This window comes from Channa argus, chromosome 17 (genome assembly GCF_033026475.1).
Source record: "Channa argus isolate prfri chromosome 17, Channa argus male v1.0, whole genome shotgun sequence".
Taxonomy (NCBI): domain Eukaryota; kingdom Metazoa; phylum Chordata; class Actinopteri; order Anabantiformes; family Channidae; genus Channa; species Channa argus.
Window position 1 is genome coordinate 14,941,976 of NC_090213.1, and position 21,960 is coordinate 14,963,935.

Below are 21,960 nucleotides of genomic sequence, written 5' to 3' on the forward strand. Positions count from 1 at the left end.
CTGTTAGACTGATTGATACACTTCTATATTTGTCGAGTTCTTAAAATTATGTCTATATAAAATTTTGATATGTAAATGCTTGCTATAACTGTATGCAATGTACCACTGTTTTTTTTACCCATACAGTCATTATGTTGTCTAATAGTATTACAAAAGCAATGTGCAGATGAACTGAATATGAATGATTGAGAAAGCAGATGTTACTGTCCTGTAATAGACCAACTTGCTAATTTATAGTTAGGTTAAATGAAACCATAGAATAAAGTAAGGAGGGACTAAATGCACAACATATAGGCTTGTTAGCTTTATGCATTCTACAGGAGTTTGCTGTGTGTCTGTATGCTGTTCTGTTAACTCCTGCAGCCTTGCAGGGTTCTGGTTGTGCAGCATTCACAGCACTGCCAGTCTAGCTCTAATTAAGCCAGGCACATGTTTCTTTTAAGCCCCCTGTGTGTTAAAGAAAAAAGACAGCTCCTCAAGTCAGTCGTGAGATGGAGGAAGAAGAGGAGGAGAAGGAGGAAGCCACATGTTGCTTAAATATTAATGGGCTGCACATCTGTTTGTTGTAAATTGTGTTGCAACAAGAACAAACAAAATGATACACCCCCATAAATGGCAGCAGTTAATTTTAGATTTCTAATTAGCTAACAAAGGGATCATGCAATTCTAAAGAGATTATCCTTGAATTAATTTAAATGGACAAGGCATTTGTGTCACTCATGCCCTTTGTTCATGTAGCAACACACGCTAGGTGAGTCATTTCTGTTTACATTATCTATTAAGAAATGGAATGACCTCCTTTCCATAAAAAACATGCAAAAACTAGGTCCATCACCTCTTTCAACCTTAAAATAGATGAAAGAAGCAGCTGTCTCATCTCTTTTTGTATTGCTTCAGGAAATAGGCAGTTCTCCTGATTGTGCAGTTATGCACCGTGCTACGCTGCATTATGACTTATTTGGCTTTGTTTTCCTTGTCCTTTTGTTATCCGCCTAGCTAAGCCTCTTCATTTCCTCTGCTTTGGATGGCTATGCCAAAGTCATTTATCCATCAGCAGAAATATTTGTGCGTATATGTGTGTGCGATAAGTAATAGGAAATCTGTTTAAGGTTGATGATTCCTGTAGTCCTTATGGTTTACAAGCAGACAAGGTAATGATGGTCTGGTCTAGTTAGCCCCCCTGAACTGAATTTGTGTGTCTGTGTGCGTGTGTATGTGGTAGGAAATGGATATAAGCTGTCATGGTTTACAAATAATGGCTCTGGGTATTGCTGGACATCTCTGTGAGCAACATTGTTGTCTATGTTTTTAACATTTATCTGGTTACAGTAATAACTGTGGGAGATTTATCATCACAATTGATTGTAATTTTATATTACAAAAAGTGCTCACTTTTAGACTCTTCAGTCTATTAATTCTAGCATGTGACCTTAGAAACTGCTAGCTTAAATTTTTTTAAATAATGCCTCCCTGCATCTGATAACCTAACAATTGTAGTTATTATTAAAGACCTGTTTTTTTTTTAAAGACCTTGGTTTTGGAAATAACACTTGCTTATGAATGTAGTTAGCAAACTGAATTTTAAACAACTGCATTTTCCATTTGAATACAAAAACTGCTATCTGATGGACAGGGGGGGAATCTTGTAAGATATGTGGTCAGCCTGTTGTCATTGATGGGGGTTTAGGTAGGAAGGTGCTGTTGAGTTGACCACACTCTAGGCGAGGCTTCAGAACTTTGAACCTGATGTGGGCAGCCACTGGAACCCAATGATTTCAACAGTGATGAGATGTGTTCTTTTTGACTGATCAAAAATAAGACATTCTTCTGCATTCATCTAAAAATGTTTGATTGTGCATGTCAATAGGGCATTGCACTAGTCAAGGTGAAATAGAATCAGTACATGCACATGGTTGCCTGCATGGTTTTTGTTTTGTTTAGCTAAAAGGTGTTTAAATCTCAAACTTGATGAAGATGGGGCAAAGGTGACCCACTGTGACAAATTTTTTCAGGATCATGTTATTAAGTCAAAACACAGCCTCAAACTCAACAACAGAAAGGCAGGGTTATTTTCACAATGTGGCACACGACAACAAAAGTTCAACACAGTGTGACGTCAGCTTCACATTCTCTAATACACAGTTTGACAGATCTGCCGTGGATTGTTATATTATTATTACTATTATGAAAGGTCTAAAAATATTGTTTTAAATAAAAAGCAATAGTTAAGAATTAAATCTGACATCTCAGAGAAAAATTGGCATCTTTTAAGCACTATTATTAAATATTATATTAATACCTTGATAGCTTGATGTTGGAATAAAAAAAATCAGTATGTTGCTATCTTATTTTTAATAGACTGCCCTTGAACAAACAGACTTGATGGCTGCTACATCTCATCTTGGTCATGCAAATCATGTGTGAAGTGTGTAAAATGGGCTGCATTGTATTTACAGGGTTTATAATAATATATTTAAGGGGCATTTCACATCTCTTTCTACTTCTTTCTAGATACAATGAGTAAAGTAGGTCTACTGTAGCTAGAAAAAAATAGAACCAAAGCAACTACGAAAAGAAGTAAAGCTACAGTGTTCTTTTCCTCTCATCTGTTCCCTTTCAGAGGTCACCACAGCAAATCATCTGCCTCCATATGACACTATTCTCTGCATCCTCTTCTCTCAAACCAACTAACTTCATGTCCTCTCTCACTACATCCATAAATCTCCTATTTGGGCTTCCTGTAGACCCTCTGCCTGGCAGCTCCAACCTTAGCATCCTTCTACCGATATACTTACAACAAAAGGCAGATTCGGTGTGGAATTCATGATTTGAATGTTTAATTTGACATGTTTTTTTATGTTAGATGCACTTCCTGGCTTGTGGTTGCATTGAAGCTACTGTTACAATAACCGTTTTTTATTATTAGTTACTGTCTTCTATGATTTAAAAAATTGTGACAATTTAATATAAAAAAAACACAGAATTCACAAAGTAATTATTCATCATTCATAATCTTGTGATCATTTAGATTCATATTGAAACGCCTTAATGCTTTGTTCCTGACCCAAAGACTAGGTACCAGTGCCAAAGAAACTAATTTTTGATCTGGTCCCATAGCTGCTGGTTGGAGCTACTGGCAGGAATTAGTGACATGGTGTGCATATCTGTGGCTTTCACACAGGTCTTAGGGCTAAGAACAGCTCTCAAAAACAGGCAAGTTTATAGACATAGCCACATATTGCCACACAGTTGCCCTAATCCTAGTATGTTATCAGTGAGCATCAGTGTGTGAAGTCATGTGGACTGGTATGAGTCAATGTCTGAGCCTCATATGCTGTGCAGCTGAGATACACTGATGAGAGCAGCTCTACTGGATGCATGTCATCCTTTCACACCCTGACCCACCACTGCCTTGCAGCCCACATTAGTTAAGGAGCTGTTGGGTGGAGAGAGAAGATGGGCTATATTTAACATTACATGTAGTCAAGAGAGGCAGCATGGTGGTGAGGTGGTTAGAGCTGCCACCTCACAACCAGAAGGTCTCAGTTTAGAATCTACCTGCCAGCTCAGGCCTCTGTGTGTGGAGTTTGCAAGTTCTCCCTCATGCTTAGATTGGTATATTCTAGGTACATCAATGCCCTCCCACTGTCCAAAGACATGCATGTTACATTAATTGGTAACTCTAAAATGCCTGTTGATGTGAATGCTTGTGTGTGTTTGTGTTTGTGTATGACTCTCTGTGACCCCAAGTTAGACTGGCAACCTGTCCAGGGTGTACCCTGCCCTCCCGCTCAATGACAGCTGGGATAGGCTTCAGTCCTCTGGTACAGATAATGTATAGATGGATGCAGTCACGAAACTTTGTATTCAAGAGACCAGTCAGCAGTCACAAGTAGCCAAAACTCTCAGCTGGTACATTACTACTTAGCTACTGTACTTCTCTAATATTGTGTGTTAGAAGTAAAATCGCATACAATATGCTATGTAGTTTATCTTTCAGAATACAAATTGACTCTGCTCTAGAGACTCTGAATAGTAAGTAGAGTATGTTAATTCTCATTTGTTTGTTTCAGCTGCTGCTGAATTTCATTGAAATAAACAAGAAACAGGTCTGTGTATTTGTATGTTTCGTTATGCTCCCATCTCTGCAGTGGTTGTGGATTTGTCCAACACTGATATTCAAATGCATCAGCTTATATAATCAACATGGGTATCAACAATAGATAAATCTCAGCTCATGGTTTTTGTCATGTCAGTATGTATTTGTTTTTCTGGAACATGAGTCTGTGTTGTCTTTAGACTCTATTGTTTTACTGTAGGCACCCTGTTGATTGCTTTCTTAGCTTCTTAAAGAAATTATTTTTGATCATTGACCTCTTTTTGATTAGCTCAGTTTTTATGCAGGTTTAAGTTTTTTCAGTAAATACCTTTTGTCATATACAGGACATACATTAGTCAGTCACATTTTGTTTCAACCCCTTCATGTTCATCAAAATGTCCATACAGTGTTAACACACAATTCATGAGAAAAGCAATCCGGCTGAAATATAAGGGACTGTTACAAAGAACAAATGACAACAAATTACAAAACTTACCTTTTGATGAAAGAGGACTGAGAAACGATGCAGATGTTTCTAATTAGGTGCTCCTGAGCCAGGAGCTTATTTTTGCGCTGGATGATTTTGGTTCCTGTTCTTAGTCTAGGTCTGCGTTGAACAGGTACTGTACAGTATATTGTTTTTGGGCCACTGCCTAAATTGAATTGTTGCTTGTTAGATCAATAGAGCTGATACTTTTAAGCACTGATTGTTTTTATCTCTGTGTTAGTGTTAATGATTTTCATTGGCCTTTAACATTTTGCTTGGTTCATATCCAGTGAAGTATATTATACAGTACTCTATGGTTACATAGTGTCTACTGTATGTAACATAGATTTTATAGTTATTGTAGACATTGTTTTACATTTGCATTTTAAATGTCCACACTAGATTTGTGCTGCGCCAAAACTGAAAAAATCTCCATGCTATTTCTAGTTATTTTAGACAGCAGACAAAGCCTATGAGAAACAATTTGCAATAAAGTGAAACCAACGAGCTTTGACTTTCAGTCTATGAGTAACAATGGATTTTTTCACATAGTTCCATGTGATAGTTAACTGCTTTTGCTATATACATTGATGTTTATAGGGTTCTATAAGGAGCAATAAGCCCTGCACTGAAACAATTATTGTGCTGTAAAATGTATGAGAGAACATGTGTACAACTGGTCGAACTGTTATTATTAAGCTTCTGTACAAAAAAGTGATATGAATCTGCAGTTTTAAAAGTAACAGCAGATTCTTTGTTGGCGGACACTGGGCCTCTTATTAATGAAAACCATCTCCTCATTTAACATCCTTCTTGCAGTAATTCCACACTCTCAAAATTAATTCACTTCCTGCAACACTAATCACTCCTGTTAACAATTTATAACACAGTTTCTCCTCTTTGCTTGGTCATATTGTTTGTTACGGATAATTTAATAGAGGCACAGATTGCACATACACCATCTATATTCAGTGAACAAACAGAAATTTAATGAAGAGGAAAACATTTTCATAAAGTGACTTCGGTAACTTAAAAACACAAAATAATCAAAGCAGATCCAGGCTATGTCCAGTCATTGTTTTGGACAAGGTTTTCCATTTTGCTTGCTGCATACTGTATTATCTCACAGACCTCAGATGGGAAAGAAATAAAAGTAGAAAGAAACCTAATCCAGTAAGTGGTTAATGGGCTACTCATGGACAACACCGAAAACTATACTGTTTAATCATCTAGTTGTATTAGCATTTTAGCACTAATGGAATGGACAATTCTTTTTGTTCTTTCCTTCTACCACATGAGCGGGATTGTTTTTATGCCATCAAGCTGTTGGGCTGGGCTTAATTGAACCCAGGCTCAATCAAAGATGGGTTTTCTCCTGTACATCACTGAACTCTCTATGTGATAAAAGTAGCCTTCACTTTTCAATGCTGACAAAACAGGAGTGATTTATGTCAACAGGTATGAGTGTCCATTTACCGTCCATAGCTAAAGACAAGTAGAGTGGAAGAGAAGGCAATGGGATGTAAGTGCCTTGAAGAATGAATGAATAGTGGAAGGGGAGGAGCTCACATGTCTGTAGATTAGACTTATCGTTCCTCTTTCATGAGTGGGCTAATGGTACAGCTGTAAACCATACTGGCTTGTATTGTTGAGATAACTTACCTTTTTTTCCCCAGCACAATTAAATAGCAAAACAGTTTCAATTTCGAAGGTTGAGGTTGAGGTTGAACATTAATCATTCATTTTGCTATGGTTGAAGTTTATAGTGACATAGAGGATTTAAATTATGTTTTGTGGAAGTTACGTTTTTAAAACAAATTTAGCAGAAGGTTACATGTAAATTATTCTATAGTTGTTTCACAAGAAATGGTTATGTTTCATTCAAATATGTGTAAATAATAATACTCAATACTACCCACTGGTCATTGTTGCATAATCAAGATTAAATTTAAATTATATCATGGTTGTTTCACATAAAATGTTTATTATCTTTTATACAAATAATTGTAATTATTCATACTCAATAATGACCAAGTCACTGTTGCAGAATCAAGATGTCCTCAATCACCTGCCTGTTCAATGAACACGATCCCCCATTATTTCTCTGTTTAAAGTTTATGATAATTTCCTTTAAATGGTCAATGGTCTGCATTTATTTAACACTTTACTATGTTATTGTTACCCAAAGCATGTTGCAGTGTTGCTTCTCATTCACCCATTCACATGCAGACATATTCACACACAGACAACGGAACTGCAAAACCACCATGCAAGGCACTAGCCTGAGCCACTGGGAGCAACTTGGAGTTTGTCTTGCCCAAGGTCAGACAACATATGGTCAAGAGTAACTGGGGATTGAACAATCAACCCTGTGATTGGTACATGACCACTGAATCTGAAATGTATTTTGCGACTTTTTAGTAGAAATATGCCCCTAAACTTTTCATAATGCGAAGCGGAGATGTCAAGTTTCTGTGACCCGGGTTGCTTAAACTGCACTGCAAACAGTAGTTGACTAACTAGCTAATGACTTACTGTACAGAATTATTTTTCATGGCCAGATAAAATTTGCCAGCTCTATGCTGAGTTAAAAGATGATCGTGGTGAGGACTTTTGTCTCTAGCCCCAGACACTGTCATTTATTTAGCCATCAAGTACATGCTTAAAATACCTGTTAAAGTTTCTGATGTTAAGACAAGTCAACTTGAGGAGGGCCTTTTTAACCACATTTGAAGTTAACGGCCTCCATTGTTGTAACATGCATATGTATCATGTGATACATATGCATAACTTCCTCCTAGTTCATGCTGAAGTGTATCAGCATGAACTGGGAGGAAGACAAATGTTAAAATATTTATTGTCAAAGACTATTGTGTTCATATAGAAAGATCCAGCTGTCCTATTCCTGCATGGTAAGAACATCAGTCATGTCTTAAGGAAACTTAAGGAAAGGTTTATCATTTATGCACAACCATATGTCCCACACATAAACGGCTCACGTTGTTCTGCCCAGTGTCACACAATAGTTGGCTCCACAAATCTTTAACCTACATCTTTTACAACTCAGCCTTAACCATTTTCCCATAACACATGGGTGAAAGGCCTCTTACAGAGCTATCAATAATAAACGATTAAGTTGAGGGTTTAACATGCTTGTGTAGATAATGGGGTGGAAAGGAGAAGGCTTTCAAAGAACAGAGTGATTTTAGGATAGAAAGCCATCAGCAGGAAGCACACAGTTTTTAATGGTCTGAGGCTGTAGGCCATGGTTTGCTTTTCAAGCATCATTTGACAGATAGTTAATCACCTATTCTAATCATTATCACTAATGTGCAGTCATAGAATGTGGTTGAATCAGTTGAAATTAAGATGTAATATACAAATGATAGCCATTATTAATAATTTTTCAAAATGTTCTAAACATGTTTAGTTTAAATGTTGATTATCAATTTGTGTCATCTAAATATTGTATAATAATTATTTTAGTGAATACAACATTTAAGTAACAATATTTTTAAGAAGAAACACTGAAGCCTCTGGAGTTACCTAGTTTCTGTATTCATTGTTCAGATGAGAAGCTGATGGACAGAGAGAACTACAATTTCTAGTCCTTTTGTTAAATAAAGCTATTAATATTAAACTCACAGTAAAAGTTTATCTATAAGTCTACATATCGGAGAAATACTTGTTAACATTATGTGTTGGAATCAGCAAAAGTAATATAACTTAACAGAGGTCACTGGATACTTTACAAATCATGTCAGTTATGTTTTTTTGCCATCAGTTAATGTATAGTAAGACGTGGACATTATAGAAATCCATCCACTAAGACTGGTTTTCATTGACCATCGTCTAATAAATAACACATTCACAGTCATTCTCTTTATGTCTGACTGCTTCTCAAGTTTCTGAAAAGAGCAGGTGGGGCGAGTTATTGTAACACCTTTTTATAAGTGAAGCTATCTCAAAATTCCAAAGATTATACTATATAATTCAAATATTACAATGGTGAAATGAAAGTGTTTTTTATTGAGGACATTCAAATAAATGTTAAGTGATTCTATTATTTTCACTGTGTGTACACCTCTTAGTGACAAGCTTGTGATACAGTAATCAATATGTAATAGGATCATAGAGTGCAGCACCAAATCTTATAAATGGCCTGGTCTGTTTTAATTTTTGTAGATTGAATTTTACTGTTTGATACCCTTTTAACATGGTTTTTGAAATTTAGTGTTAAATCCAGTGTCAACCTAAGATACTTGAAATCATTTAAAAATTCTAGTACCTCTCCTTTCAAAAAGACACCAGAATGTTGTATGTCCATTGGTTGTTTTGATGAACATCATACAAACTTATGGATGCGTTTAGGTATGTTTCTGTGATGTGCCAACTGTAGAAAATGATAAAGTCAATGCTCTTCAAGTGTTTAGAGAAGTAACACACACCCTATAGGTCCACTCTTGTGTGTGTGTGTGTGTGTGTGTGTGTGTGTGTGTGTGTGTGTGTGTGTGTGTGAGAGAGAGAGAGATGGAGTTGGTTAAATTTGTCCTGATCTTCTTCAGATCCTGCTGGACTCTGTTCACCTCCTCCCTGTCCACTGAAAAGGAAGCCCTGTTCTTCTCATTCAGCAAGATCTTTAGGTCAGGTCTCACCTAAGGCTTGTTGTTAGGAAACACTGTACTTTCCTGGATGGCACAGTGTTCTCAACACAAAAGTATAGTCTGTGATACAGCGTGTAAGACTGTCAATGTTCTCCCCGTGTGGACCGCAGAGAATGTCCCAGTCTGTGGTGTTAAAACAGTCTCTCAGCTGCACATTGGCCTCTATCCAACTCCTCACTTCTCTAAACTAAAGGAACCAAGTGAACAGGCTGGTGATCAGAGTGGCCAAGAGGCAGGAGTGGAGGCAGAGGTGTACATTGACATTGGCATACATTGAGTCCAGAGTTTTATTGTCCCTAGCGTGGCAGTTAACATACTGGGTGAAATAGCAACTAACCTATGGTCATGAACTTTATGTGGGTTATGTGGTCACAAAGAAGTTGTGTCAAGGTTACACAGTAGATTTCTGAGAGCAAAACTTCCTTGCATTGAAATGAAAATACAACAAACAGACTCCGACCATCTACCTTGGAAATGCCTCAGGAGGAGCTGTGCTATGTGGCTCGAGGAAAAGCATGTCTAGGCTACAGGTGGATGTTACTGGTCAGTCAGGTCCTTTAAAACTAAATCTAAATCCTTAATAAAATGTCCATTACATGGTTCTTCATAGGGCAGAAATGCTAAAATACTGTGACGTTTCATGGAAGATTTTATCATATAAAAACTGTGAAATACTGTCATGCTTTTTTTTTTCACTTCCCACATGTGCACAAACTCAATCTGTAACAGTCACACATACTCTTCTGTCCTCAGGACGGCAGAGATCTCATTTAGATAACTCTTCCCATCTTTCAGTACCTTCTAGAGTCAGCCTCTCCCTGCTATATTCATCTATTAGGTTACCACACGTGAATACAGCAACAACTTTAGCTGATCCTTTCCCTCAGCAGTGAAATGTCAGTGAGAATCTTGTGGAGGGTACCAAATTGCTACGTTGGGAGTGTGGGGTATAATTCTATATTTCACTTCAGTAGCTCCTCACCTCCAGAGCACTTACATTACTCCTCTACATGTTTATTTGTTTTTGGCTATGAGAGAGGGAAAAAGCCAAAGAAATGTCTTTATTACAACACAAGCTAAGTTTATTTAAACTAATCCTGATCTCTTTGTAACTTTGCAAAAACAAAACACTATAAAGTGTACATTTCTTTTCTTTCACTTGTGTTTAAGTAATTTACCATATTGCAATTTGGTCCACAGCCTTCCAGAGGTTTGCTGTGTACTTTCCCATACCATACTCGCATCTACCTTTATTCACTCTTTCTCTTTGTGGAGAATAAATACAATACATTGTGATCATGACAGCATCAACCCTGCTTGTGTGAGTGTGTGTTTGCTGTCAGCCAGGGCCACTACTAAATGTCTGCTTAGCATTGGCAAATGGCCAGACTCTGTCACAGCTGCTGACTGGACCAGCTGTTTCTTTCCCTTTTTGCAGTCTTATCTCCTCCGTCTTCTCTGTAATTCGCCTTGTGAAAGAAGCAGTGATAGGGTGCCTGGTGGTGCAGCTCTTGACATGAAAGTTGATATACACACATCCTGGCGTAAGTGGGAGACAGCTTTGTTTTTTGTGTATGTGTGTGTGTGTGTGTGTGTGTGTGTGTGTGTGTGTGTGTGTGTAATTGTATGTGTTTGACACAACAGCCAGGACACTAGCACCATACTGTGGATTGTGGGAACAGAGGACAATTACGCTCTCTGTTGTTTTTGTGGTTCTGCTGACAGACCGACTAGTGGGACGAGGACAGTGAAGGTCAGGGGTTGCTGAGATTGGGATGTGGTCGGTCAAACCCAGTTATACAAACAATGAAAGTGAAATGGGATGGGTATGAGTTTAAGCTGTCTGGCTGTGCCTTGGCCTAGGCTGCTGGCGTAGGCACTTTTTGTGCCCTGTGCCTCTCACATTGGGAGTTATCAGAGGCAGGCAGCGAGAGACGCACAGTAACAGCAGGCTAGCAGTAGTACTAGCTCACTGAGGGCTGCAGATGGTCCTGGGTCTGACCTGATTTGTCAATTCAGTGATTATGCTGAAGTGTTGCTGTTCTAGGGAATGATTGGCTTTTAATTCAACAATCATGGTTTGAGCAGGAGACTCGTGGCTTCATAATTTATTAATAGAAAATTGAGGTGCACAATGGATTTAAAAGAGGTGCAGTTTTTCATCAAAACACGTTTGAGGAGGCTCTGATTGTCCCAGACTTTTCACCATGTCTTATCCAGAGCACATTGATTGGTTAAATTAAACCATCAGTTTGTTTCCAGGTATGAGCTGTGATATATTGCATTTATTTGTGGTATGAAATACAAATTTTAGAAGATTAGGATGAGATGTACAGTATTCATTATAGCTATCATTTAACATGCAGAAGCTTCCTGATAATTCCAGGGCTTTAAATATGTGAATGAGAGATATTACAAACTTGAAATGATAGTGAAGCCTCTTCCCCAGCTGAAGTTGCTCTAGACATACATCACAAGAAATGAAAGGTAAAATGCATGTTTGTGTAAGCTGATTTTAAGGCAATAAAAAATTCTGAAGAAATAAATTAAAAAAGAACAAGAGAATGCAAATAGGACAGAATAAAGGATACACAACAGGGCAGGACAAAGACACTATTGATGAGGATGCTGGAACAAATTAGATTTTACCTTATACAGTGTCTGTCACTCAAACCCAGTAAAGCTGCACTGTTAAAAGGATAATATAATGAAGAAAAATGTTTTGTTATTTAGCTCTGAAACATTTGACCTTTTAATTAAATTAGGGATCCCTCCTTTTTCCTGTAGACAGCCAAAGATGAGAGGCAGGCAGTGTATTTGTGCATGAGAGTATGTTTTGCATCCAATATGAAATTATTCTTGGGAATTGCAATACCAGGATACAAAATTAATGTGGTGTTTTGAAAACGCATAAATACACCATGTTTCCGCAGAGCATTGACACGCACTTAGAAATCAAAAATAGACACACTCTATATACAAGGCATAGTCAACACAAACGCCAACATGGAGCAGGTTCCAGTAAAAGTGTGTCTGTGTGTGTGTGTTTAGGTGTTGTATGAGAGGGGAAATGCCTGTGGAGGCTCAGATGGTGACAGATGGTTTGGAGACAAATCAGCCTGGGAGTCAGGATCTCTGATCTGGGGCTAGGTGCCACTTAAAGTATGTTTGTGTCCTTTTTTTTAATGTGTGTGTGTCTGTGTGGTTTGTATGGGTTCCTACAACCCTAAATTAGTTTTCAGTGTGAATGTTTTGTTCTGATTCCGTGACTGAGTATCTTTCTATTTATGTCTTTAAAAAGTGTATTTGTATATGTATACATGACGTTATGTAATCCTTCTTGTGAAAGCACACAGAAAGTGACAGGAACATCAAAATATATTCCTTCCACATATTCAAAGGGCACGCATTAATGTGGCAGAACTATATGCATTTTTTGTTTTTCAACCCTCACTCCAGTTTGGGGCCCTTAGAGCTGTGATTTATAACTGAATGCTAGACTCACTCCAATCGTACACAAATACTGTAATATTCTCTGCCACATATTAACACATATTAACATATTAAATTGCCACAGAATAACCTTGCAGGTGTTTGTCACAAAGTGCTTTACAATCTGCCCATAAATTACAGCTCAGAAGGTGCTTATGTGGCAGCCTGAAGATGTTGTGCAGTAAGTAGTTCCTCTGGCCTCTACATGGAGGCAATTCCCCGACTTAAAGTACATCTCAGTCCAGACCTGTTTCCACTATTGTGACAGGGCAGCTGCTAAAAGCTTTGCTGGTGTAAGTTTGGAATGTGTGAGTACATAAACAAACATGCACCCCATCTGCTGTCTTACATGCCTTCAGTGGTTTGTGTGTGTTTGTATGTGCTTTGTTTCTCTTAGCATTTGAGCTTGGCCTAGACGACTTAAGCCCTACTAGCCCTCAATAATCTCATTCCCAAGAAATACCATCTAGGTCAGGGGCTTTCATCTACACTATGGCTCCTTAGAGAACGCAGTCACAGGAGCATAGCTAGAGAACTGGTGACTCCCGAAACCTGGCCACCCATTGCATCAAATATTATCTTTTTGTTATTCACATGCTGTAGTTCTTTTTGCCTGTTGGGCTTTTTGTTTCAGCACATAGTAAGTAGTTTGTTATAAAGCTGGCAGTGTTACCAATAAATGTACACAAAAATTTGCCACCATTTTTTTTAAAAACGACTTGTCTTTGATTTCAAACAGAAATAACAAAAGCAGACTTCTTATTTCTAGCTGACATCTGTCGATTGTCGACTAATGTTACAACTTTACCTAGTAAATTTTATCAACTGTAGCTTGGAAGCTACTGCTAATGCTGAAATTCTGAAGTCTGGGTTGAAAAATAATTTCAGTTACTTTCCCAAAGGTTTTTGAGTATGTTTTGAAACAAGAACAAGTAAAACGGTCTTAAATAAACATGGTTATAATGTACATGAAACATGAAGGGGGGCCTGGTAGAACAGGGTTGGGATGCAGAAGACTGCAGGATTGAATCCCACCCAAACAGGTGTGGCCCTTGGTGCTGGTCCCTAGCAATTTCAGTTGATTATTCCTAGTTATAATGTACATAAATAAATAATGATCCCATAAAGCAACGTGGGTTATAGGCGTAATCCTTAATGCATGCTACACTTAGATGAGAAAAAAGATCAGTGTTTGACTAAGGAAGTAAAAGCTGTAGTCTTAACTTCCCCCAATTTCAGATCTGGTTAATATTTGGATCCCTCATTACTGGACGTATTTGTGTTTTTGTTGGTGCACCACTCTAAGATAACAAGCACTTCAGCTACTGCATGTGTCAGCTGATGATTCAGTGCATGGCTGTGATCAAGCCCTGTTGAAACACTGTGTGTTTCTCTGCAGTGACTGCAGAAGGCAACTTTGGAATTAATTTACAAAATATTTGAGAATTACCTTATGTCAGACTCCTTCTCTTTCAGAAATGGCTTTTCAGCTTTATGTTGTTTTCTTTTTTGATTGTATTTAGTGAATGTAATTTCTAAATGGCTTATTGTCAGGGAATGGTCAGGTTTCGTCATATAACCATCTCTGAAGTGGATAATTATTGGACCACCGGATATGATCACCTCTACAGTTCTCTTTCCATGACTATACATTTTTGTCTCTCTCTAATGTTATTGTTATATGTACTTTCTCCACCCATCGCCTACTTTTTAAACCTACATTCACTGGCCACTTAATTAGGCACACCTGTACAATCTAATGCTATCTAATACAGAAGCTCTGCCATTAATTCCACTTTTACAAGTCATTCATTTGTCATATTTTCAATTGCCTCAAAATCACAGAAATATGATGTCCAACCATACCATTGTTCTAGATGGCATAACTCTACTGCAAGGAACCTTGGAGTTATTTTGACCAGGATTTGTCCTTTACCTCACACATAAAACACACCTCTAGAAAAGCCTTCTTCCACCTACTGAACATTGGCAAAATTAGAAACAAAATTTCTCAAAGTGATGCTGAAGAACTAGTCCATGCATTTGTTACTTCAAGGTTGGACTACTGTAATTCCCCACTTTCAGTATGGCCCACTAACTTCCTAAAAAGCCTGCAATTAATCCAAAATCCTGCAGCAATGGTACTGACTGGAACTAGCAACAGAGATCATATTTCACTTTCACAAGCTTCTCTACATTGGCTACCTTTTAGTACCATATCATTCCAAAAAAACACCTTAATCATAGAACGCAGGTCTACTTGTGGTTCCCAGAATTTCCAAAGGTAGAATTGGAGGCCTTGATAGCCTTTAGCTATCAAGCTCATCTCCTGTGGAACCGTTCAGATTTGGGAAACAGACACCCTGTTTACCTTTAAGTCTAGGCTTAAAACCTTCATCTCTGATAAAGCTTATAGTTATACTTATGCTGCAAAAGGCTTAGACTGCCGGGGACTAAATGCACTAAACCTCCTCTCATCCTTCTTTCACCCCACATTTATTTGTCACCACTGTATGGCATTAACTTATTTGTTCTTTCTACGGTAGTTGTCCTTCTCCTTCTCTGTCTTCCTCTTTCTGCAGGTGTCCCCGGCTTTGGAGCTGTGTGTTTTCCAGTGTGCAGCTACTGGTCCAACCAACCTGCTCGATGTTTTGTCGTTGCTTTTGTTGATCTTTTCCCTCCCCTTCCACTTTACACTCACCCCAACCGGTCAAGGCAGATGGCCCCCCAATCTGAGCCTGGAGCCTACTTTCTGCTGGAGGTTTCTTCCATTAAAGGAAGAAAACTGTTGCCTAGGGCTTTCCTCTCCACTGTTGCCTAGGGCTTGCTCAAGGGGGATTATTTTGGGTTTTCTCTACATATCTTAATATACTTTACTTTATTATGTTTATTTATTTATTTATTTTTGTCCATTCTGCTTATCTCGTGAGCCACAGCGGTAAATTTCCGTATGTTGATGTGGCACAGTTTTTATGCCTGATGCCCTCCTCAATGTCCACCAGGCTCAGACTGGTACTGCACAGCTGGGGATGGGAATGGGCTGTTAGATTGGATTGCATTAGTACTAGGTGTGACTAATGAAGTGGCCAATGATTGTATCACTCCATCTTTCCTGTTTGAGGTATTAACTACCCTGCAGGGCAGCAAAGGAAATTATTAAGGAAGAGTTCCATGCTTTATATGTCTTGGCTTATTTGTTCAAAGTTACATATAGAAATTATTGGTGACTTTTGCATCTGCTCAAGAGATACTGCCAACCCAAAAGAGTTTTTCATTTTTAAGATTTAGCACACTGCTATGAAGAGTTAATAGCACCTTGCCTAGATTATTCTGGTCATATGATGGTCCTATTCTATAGAGCAATTCAACTTTTATAAAGTTGACCCTGAATCTCCACATATTGAAGCTACTGTATACAAGGGCTGCTGTACCATTGTGTAATTTTGAGGTTGGTGAATTGTACAAACCCAAACCACAGTAAAAAATAAATAAAAAATTAAACTGCGTTTATCTGTAAAAGGGACTTCACACCAGCAAATTAGGCTAACTAGATTTCTTGTAGTTACTTGGCAGCGTCTCCACATTAGCTTACTACATTAATTTCTTGAGTCATAGGTTAGATTGGGAAAAATATTTGTTTAGGACTGGATTGTTCACTTTGTGCTAGCCAAGGTGATGTGAAGCTATTATTTGAAGCTCTACTTTAGTAATATTTTTATATATACAGTCATATTACAGTGTAACACTATGCGGACAAAACTATTTTATTATAGACTTTTATGTAAATGGTTAACTGAATAAAGGTTTTGAAAGGAAGATTTCATCTCAGTCTTTCAATATGAAATAGCCACCAAAGTCAGCTGAAGATTCAGCTTTTTCTACGTTAAAAGTTTTGAGCAGTAAATGTGCCAGCATATGTACCATACAAGAACAGAAAGCTTCATATTGACAGGAACTAAAATGTTTGTTTCAGACATGCTAATGTTCATTTCAAATATGAGTGAGACAGAGAATTGAGAAGGGGTGGGGCATTTTCTTTGGACAATGCCTCTTAGAAAACAACAACACAATCGCTTCCATTCACAGCCACAATAACAACAACACCATGACATTTGTTCTTATGACTGGATCATTCATTCACCCAAACCACCAATACAAGGATGGGATTTCCCAACAGCTTTTTATGATAGTGGTGTAACCACAGGCAGGAGCAGTGCAGTTGCCATGCATGGTTTTCCAGACTATAGCTGCATGCTGTATCAAACGTTAGAATAAAAATTCTACATTACTTTTTTTTTGCTTCAGTGCATCAACTATTTTTTGGGGGAGGTTTATGTATACCCAAAGTGGTCACTTGTTTTTTTTTTTTTTTACCATGTTAAGACATTTTACTTGTTCTTTCCCAGTTTGTATGCTGCAGCATTAGAAGACTCTCATTAACATGGTGTAGCAGAGTTAATAACGCAACGTGTAAAACATCACCAAACTTTTTACTACTACTAGTTATCTCGAATTAGTTATCTAATCTAGGATGCTGCAGCTTACAAGTGTGGCAAGTGAATTGATATCTGTGCTTACTTTATAATATTATTATCATTATTATTATTTATTATTAGCAAAGTTATATTATTTATTATTGCCCAACTTTAATATGATTTGACGTTTAAACGTGTTAAGACCTTGTTGCTTTTCAAGCAGTGCAACACAGTGTGCTGTCTGTGAGGCTTTACACTGGATAGGAAGTCGAGTAGGAGATGGTTGGTGAGATACTGAAAGATCCTGAGGCATGTTTGTTGAAGTACATCAAAAGTCAACAAATGATTCCTTACTTGTATATGTTTTATGTCTCTTTTTCAAGTTTGTTCATCAAGTTGAGCAGAGGGGAACAAAGACTTTTAATGGCATTTGCACAAACTATATCAGCTGTACTCAGCTGTGTATAATTGGCTTTTTCAGTGAAAGGATCATTAATTTCAAATCTGAATACCATCTTTAGTTTCACCTGGAATGTATATAAGATTGTTGTCAAGTGCCAATATTAACAATCAAATGTCCAATATATTGTCAAGAAAAAAAAGACAGTTAATGGAATGCATTGTCTCTTTATGAATAATGGATCCCACCAAATGTATGACATAAAATGTAATGAGGTTAATTTTTAAAGTGCACATTTGATAATGTGAGGCAAACTAGATAAATAACACACTCAGCCTGCTTTAGTGTTATATTTCCCATAGATTACATTGTAGACAATGAGCAGTAATGCGTTTCAAGTCACTCAATTAATGCAGCAGTCAGAATGTTAATCTGCAACTCTTGTTTTCTGGGTTGCCAGGTTTGCCAGGGTTTTCCAGCATGTTTGGGAAAAAGAAGAAACGGCTGGAGATCTCAGCTCCTTCGAACTTTGAACACCGGGTCCACACGGGCTTCGATCCACGGGAGCAGAAGTTTACTGGTCTGCCACAGCAATGGCAGAGCCTCCTGGCAGACACTGCTAACCGCCCCAAGCCCATGGTGGACCCCTCTTACATTACCCCCATCCAGCTGGCACCAATGAAGGTAGATTGTGAATGGATAGAGAGCATCAGACTTGAGCACTGGGGACAATTTATAATCATTGCTCACCTCACCTTCATTGCATCTTTGTAGCTGTTTGATTCTTCATTCTTGTTTGTCTTGCTTACCCACACCCTCTGTCTATATATTTAATTCTACTTCTTTTTTCCCTCCACTGTCACAAACCTACTTCACATTATTCAAATTCTTTTCTAATGTATAATTTGTCATCATATCATTGGACATTATATTGCCTTAAACCTGCATTAAGCAATTTTGTGATCTGTAGCAACACCAAAAACAAGTATGTTAACTTTTACAAGAATAAATAGTACCACCTACCTTTTAAAAATGAAACATTCAGTTCATAATATGCAATAATTTCAGCCTTTTACGGTTTTTCTGTTACAGTCTTACTGCTGCATATAGAGACTCACTGCTATAAAACAACCAGAAAAAATTAAAAATCATTAAGCAACTGACAACTGAGGCAAAAAAAAAGGACTGATAGCATTAGTAGGTGTAAAGTTGATGATCTAGCAGCTGATATGTCTTTAGATATAATTTTAGAATAGTGGTTATAAAAGCATACAAATTTAGCATGATCCCCCATCAGCTATTCCACTATGTTATAAAGTATTAGATAAAGTTGTTCAAAATCTTGCAAACATACACGAAGATGGTCTGCTGTGCTGCTGAAAGACAGACTAGAGGCCGGTGAATATGATTTACACATTAATGACACACTTGAACAGTTGACTTTAATGTTGGTCTGCATAAACAGGCCCATAACCCATAAGCATTCAATAAACCCAAAGACTTTCATTCCTCTGCTGTTAAAAAATTGCTTAATGCAGCTTTAAAGAGATCGTCTTATTAAATGTAATTTGTTTACTTATTTATTCAATTGTTATAATTTTCCATTTAAATAATGTGTCAGTCACTAAAAACGCTAGTGTATATACAGATTTTTCTTTTATTGGCTTTATGATCTATCCACCTTACCTTCCATGTGATGGTGATTGTTTGTCTCTGACCCTTCTGAGTGTCTCCTGATGTGTTGTTGTTCATTTGTTCTTAACATATCACATTGGTGTACAGTTTAAACTGAAACAATACTTTAGTTAATTGTAGTCGTTTAAACATGTGCACACACTAAGCTGTATTAGGCCTTGTCAGTTCTCACAGGGTCACTGTTTAAAATGTGGCGTTTTCTATTCCAATGTCCTGTCTGTGGTCCTATCTTATTGTATGTGTGACCCACATCTTGATCTTTCAAAGTGCCACTGATCTTCAGCTATAAAATCTATGACCCTTACTTGTGTGTTTTACAACACCAGCTTACAATCCTATTGTCGACATTGATGATACTTTTAACAGTAAACCCTTTTGACAGTGAAAATTGTTATATAACTAAACAGTACATGTAAAACAGTGACATTAAATGCACAACTGTGAGTATTAATAACCAAGCTCTGAGGAAGCACTTACAGGTCCTGCTGAAAGGAAATATGTAAACAGTCATCCACAAAAGTCCTGCAACAGAGAACAGCAATATACCACAGGAGATATCTCTGAAGAGGGGAAAACAAGAAAATAATTCTCTTGCTCCCTTCACAGATATCTCCCAAGAAAGTCCGGTCATCCAAAACGCCGTTGCCCAAAGTATGACTTTCTCTTCCTTTCTTTGTTTAAAGCCTCCTGTTTTTTTTTTTGTTTTTTTCTTTTTTTTTCCTTTCTTTTATTTATTTATTTTTTTTTAATATTTTATTTTTTTTTTTTTTTTTTTGATTTTTATTTTTATTTTTGGCCTCTCTCACACAGTCACAACTCAGTTGTTTTTCCCCATTTGTCCTCTGCTGCCTGCTGCCATACATTCAGGTGGAGGTCGTTTGTCAGTAGAAACGGGAGAAACACTTGAGAATGACTCCACACATGACATAACTACATTGCTCTGCCAAGTCTTTTCTTAGATCTCATGTTCACTCTCCTTTTGTTTCATGCGCATGAATCTCCCTTTAAAAGATCAGATAAACTCTAGTGGCATGTTCCCTTGTTCTTCCCCTTGCTATGGAGTGCCATTGGTAACGTTGATGGTGATAATCATAATGATGATAGTAATGGGGATGATAATGGGTGCTGAGATGTGATGTGCATGTTGCCATGACAGTTGATTCTGCTCTGCTGTAGACCATTGCTCTGTAGAGAATGTCATAAAGGGTTTGCATGCGTTAGAAGAACCCTTTGATTTACATCTTGATCTGACCCAATCCAGACTATAGTCTGGTTAAAGAAAACTATCTCTCCTCTTCTCTCCTCTCCTCCCCTCATGCTTCCTCTTATCCTGTACTATAGTTGTTTTTAATATTGCAAATACAATTAATTAATAAGTCATTATGAGAAAGAATTCATATGGAAGGGTATTGCTGAGACATACAAGGGATTGCTGAGTTGAGTTGATTGATGAGTTTTATAGACGCACAAAAGAAACACATAAAAACTGGTATTTTGCAGCATGTTTATACCTCAGGAAGTAGAGCATGCTGTCCATTAATCAGGGGGCTGGTGCTTCAATCTTCAGCAAAAGAATAAATGTAAATGTGTTTATTGGTGACAAGCCTACAGAGAAAGTACAACACAAGTTACACAAGGAAAGACTAGAGAGCAATCAAGGAAATCTTTGTAAAGGTGAAGCAAATTTTGTCATTAATAATCAGATTTTTATGTTTTTGCATGTTCATCTTGAAAGATTCAGGGGGGAGTTTTGGGGATTTACAAAACTGCTTTCCAATAGATTTGAATTAACCATCTTAAGTAGAACATCCATACATCTGCCTTATTCTTCTATAGCTCAAATTATAAGTACTAGCAATTAAGAAAGTGACAATAAAATATGTCATGCATCTCAGTGACTGAAGTCATTGCCCCAGAGTTTTGAGACAATGCCAAGTTTCAGGAGGTAGTTTATACAGTAATGGACAAAGATATTTCAAATAGATAATAAGGAGACAATTGTCACACAAATTTTATGAAGCTCAATAACCTTCACATACTCCTTAAAACACGAGGAAAAAGTCTGATTTTGGTATTTAGAAGTGTGGGATGGCTTACATGACACAAATGTGACCTCCTGACTGGATTAAAGCACATGCAATATCAAAATCACCAAACCAATGTTACTTCAATGTTGAGGTCACTACTCCCAAATCCCAGTAAGGTCGAACTGCTCTCACTTAGTGCACATGAAGAACACTGATACTTTTGTGTATATGTCCTCTGTGAGCATGCTAGTTGGAAGAAGCAAATGAAGGAAGTCCGGTTGTTTGCTGAAATTGACATTGACATTGTTCAGGCAGTGCTTTCTGGAAAAACTCGTTTTGTGCGTACAAAGATTTTATCTCCAAGTCAAAAGATTTGATTGTTACTCACCTTTTGTTAGTATTTTTTGGTACTTACGTGTATAATTTTTAATGTTCTTTGTCAATCCAGCAATGGTCGGGTGTGTTTGTGTGCGTGCGTGCATGTTTAAATACTCTTGTGTGTAAATTCTCTGACAGAGGTGACAGATGTTCACAGACTACAGATGCTGACTAGGATTTATTATGAAAAGGAGACTGAGACCCTGACTCCCAAGGTGGGCTGGATTATTTATAGTGTCTTAC

The 21,960-nt window shown here is 37.6% G+C and overlaps 1 protein-coding gene across 5 annotated transcripts in view; it reads left to right on the forward strand.

Annotated features, from left to right (window-relative positions):
* pak5 (p21 protein (Cdc42/Rac)-activated kinase 5) overlaps positions 1–21,960 on the forward strand; it is a 58,010-nt gene that overhangs the window by 8,024 nt on the left and 28,026 nt on the right. For 2 of the 5 annotated variants that reach the window (XM_067482166.1, XR_010911240.1), the window contains 2 exons: positions 18,078–18,301; positions 19,919–19,963. In XM_067482166.1, the coding sequence (XP_067338267.1) occupies positions 18,098–18,301; positions 19,919–19,963 (249 nt within the window). In that variant the 5' untranslated portion in view covers positions 18,078–18,097. Of the gene's footprint in view, positions 1–11,137; positions 11,513–18,077; positions 18,302–19,918; positions 19,964–20,198; positions 21,933–21,960 lie in introns of those variants that run through there. The other 3 variants (XM_067482167.1, XM_067482165.1, XM_067482169.1) reach the window with 3 other exon arrangements.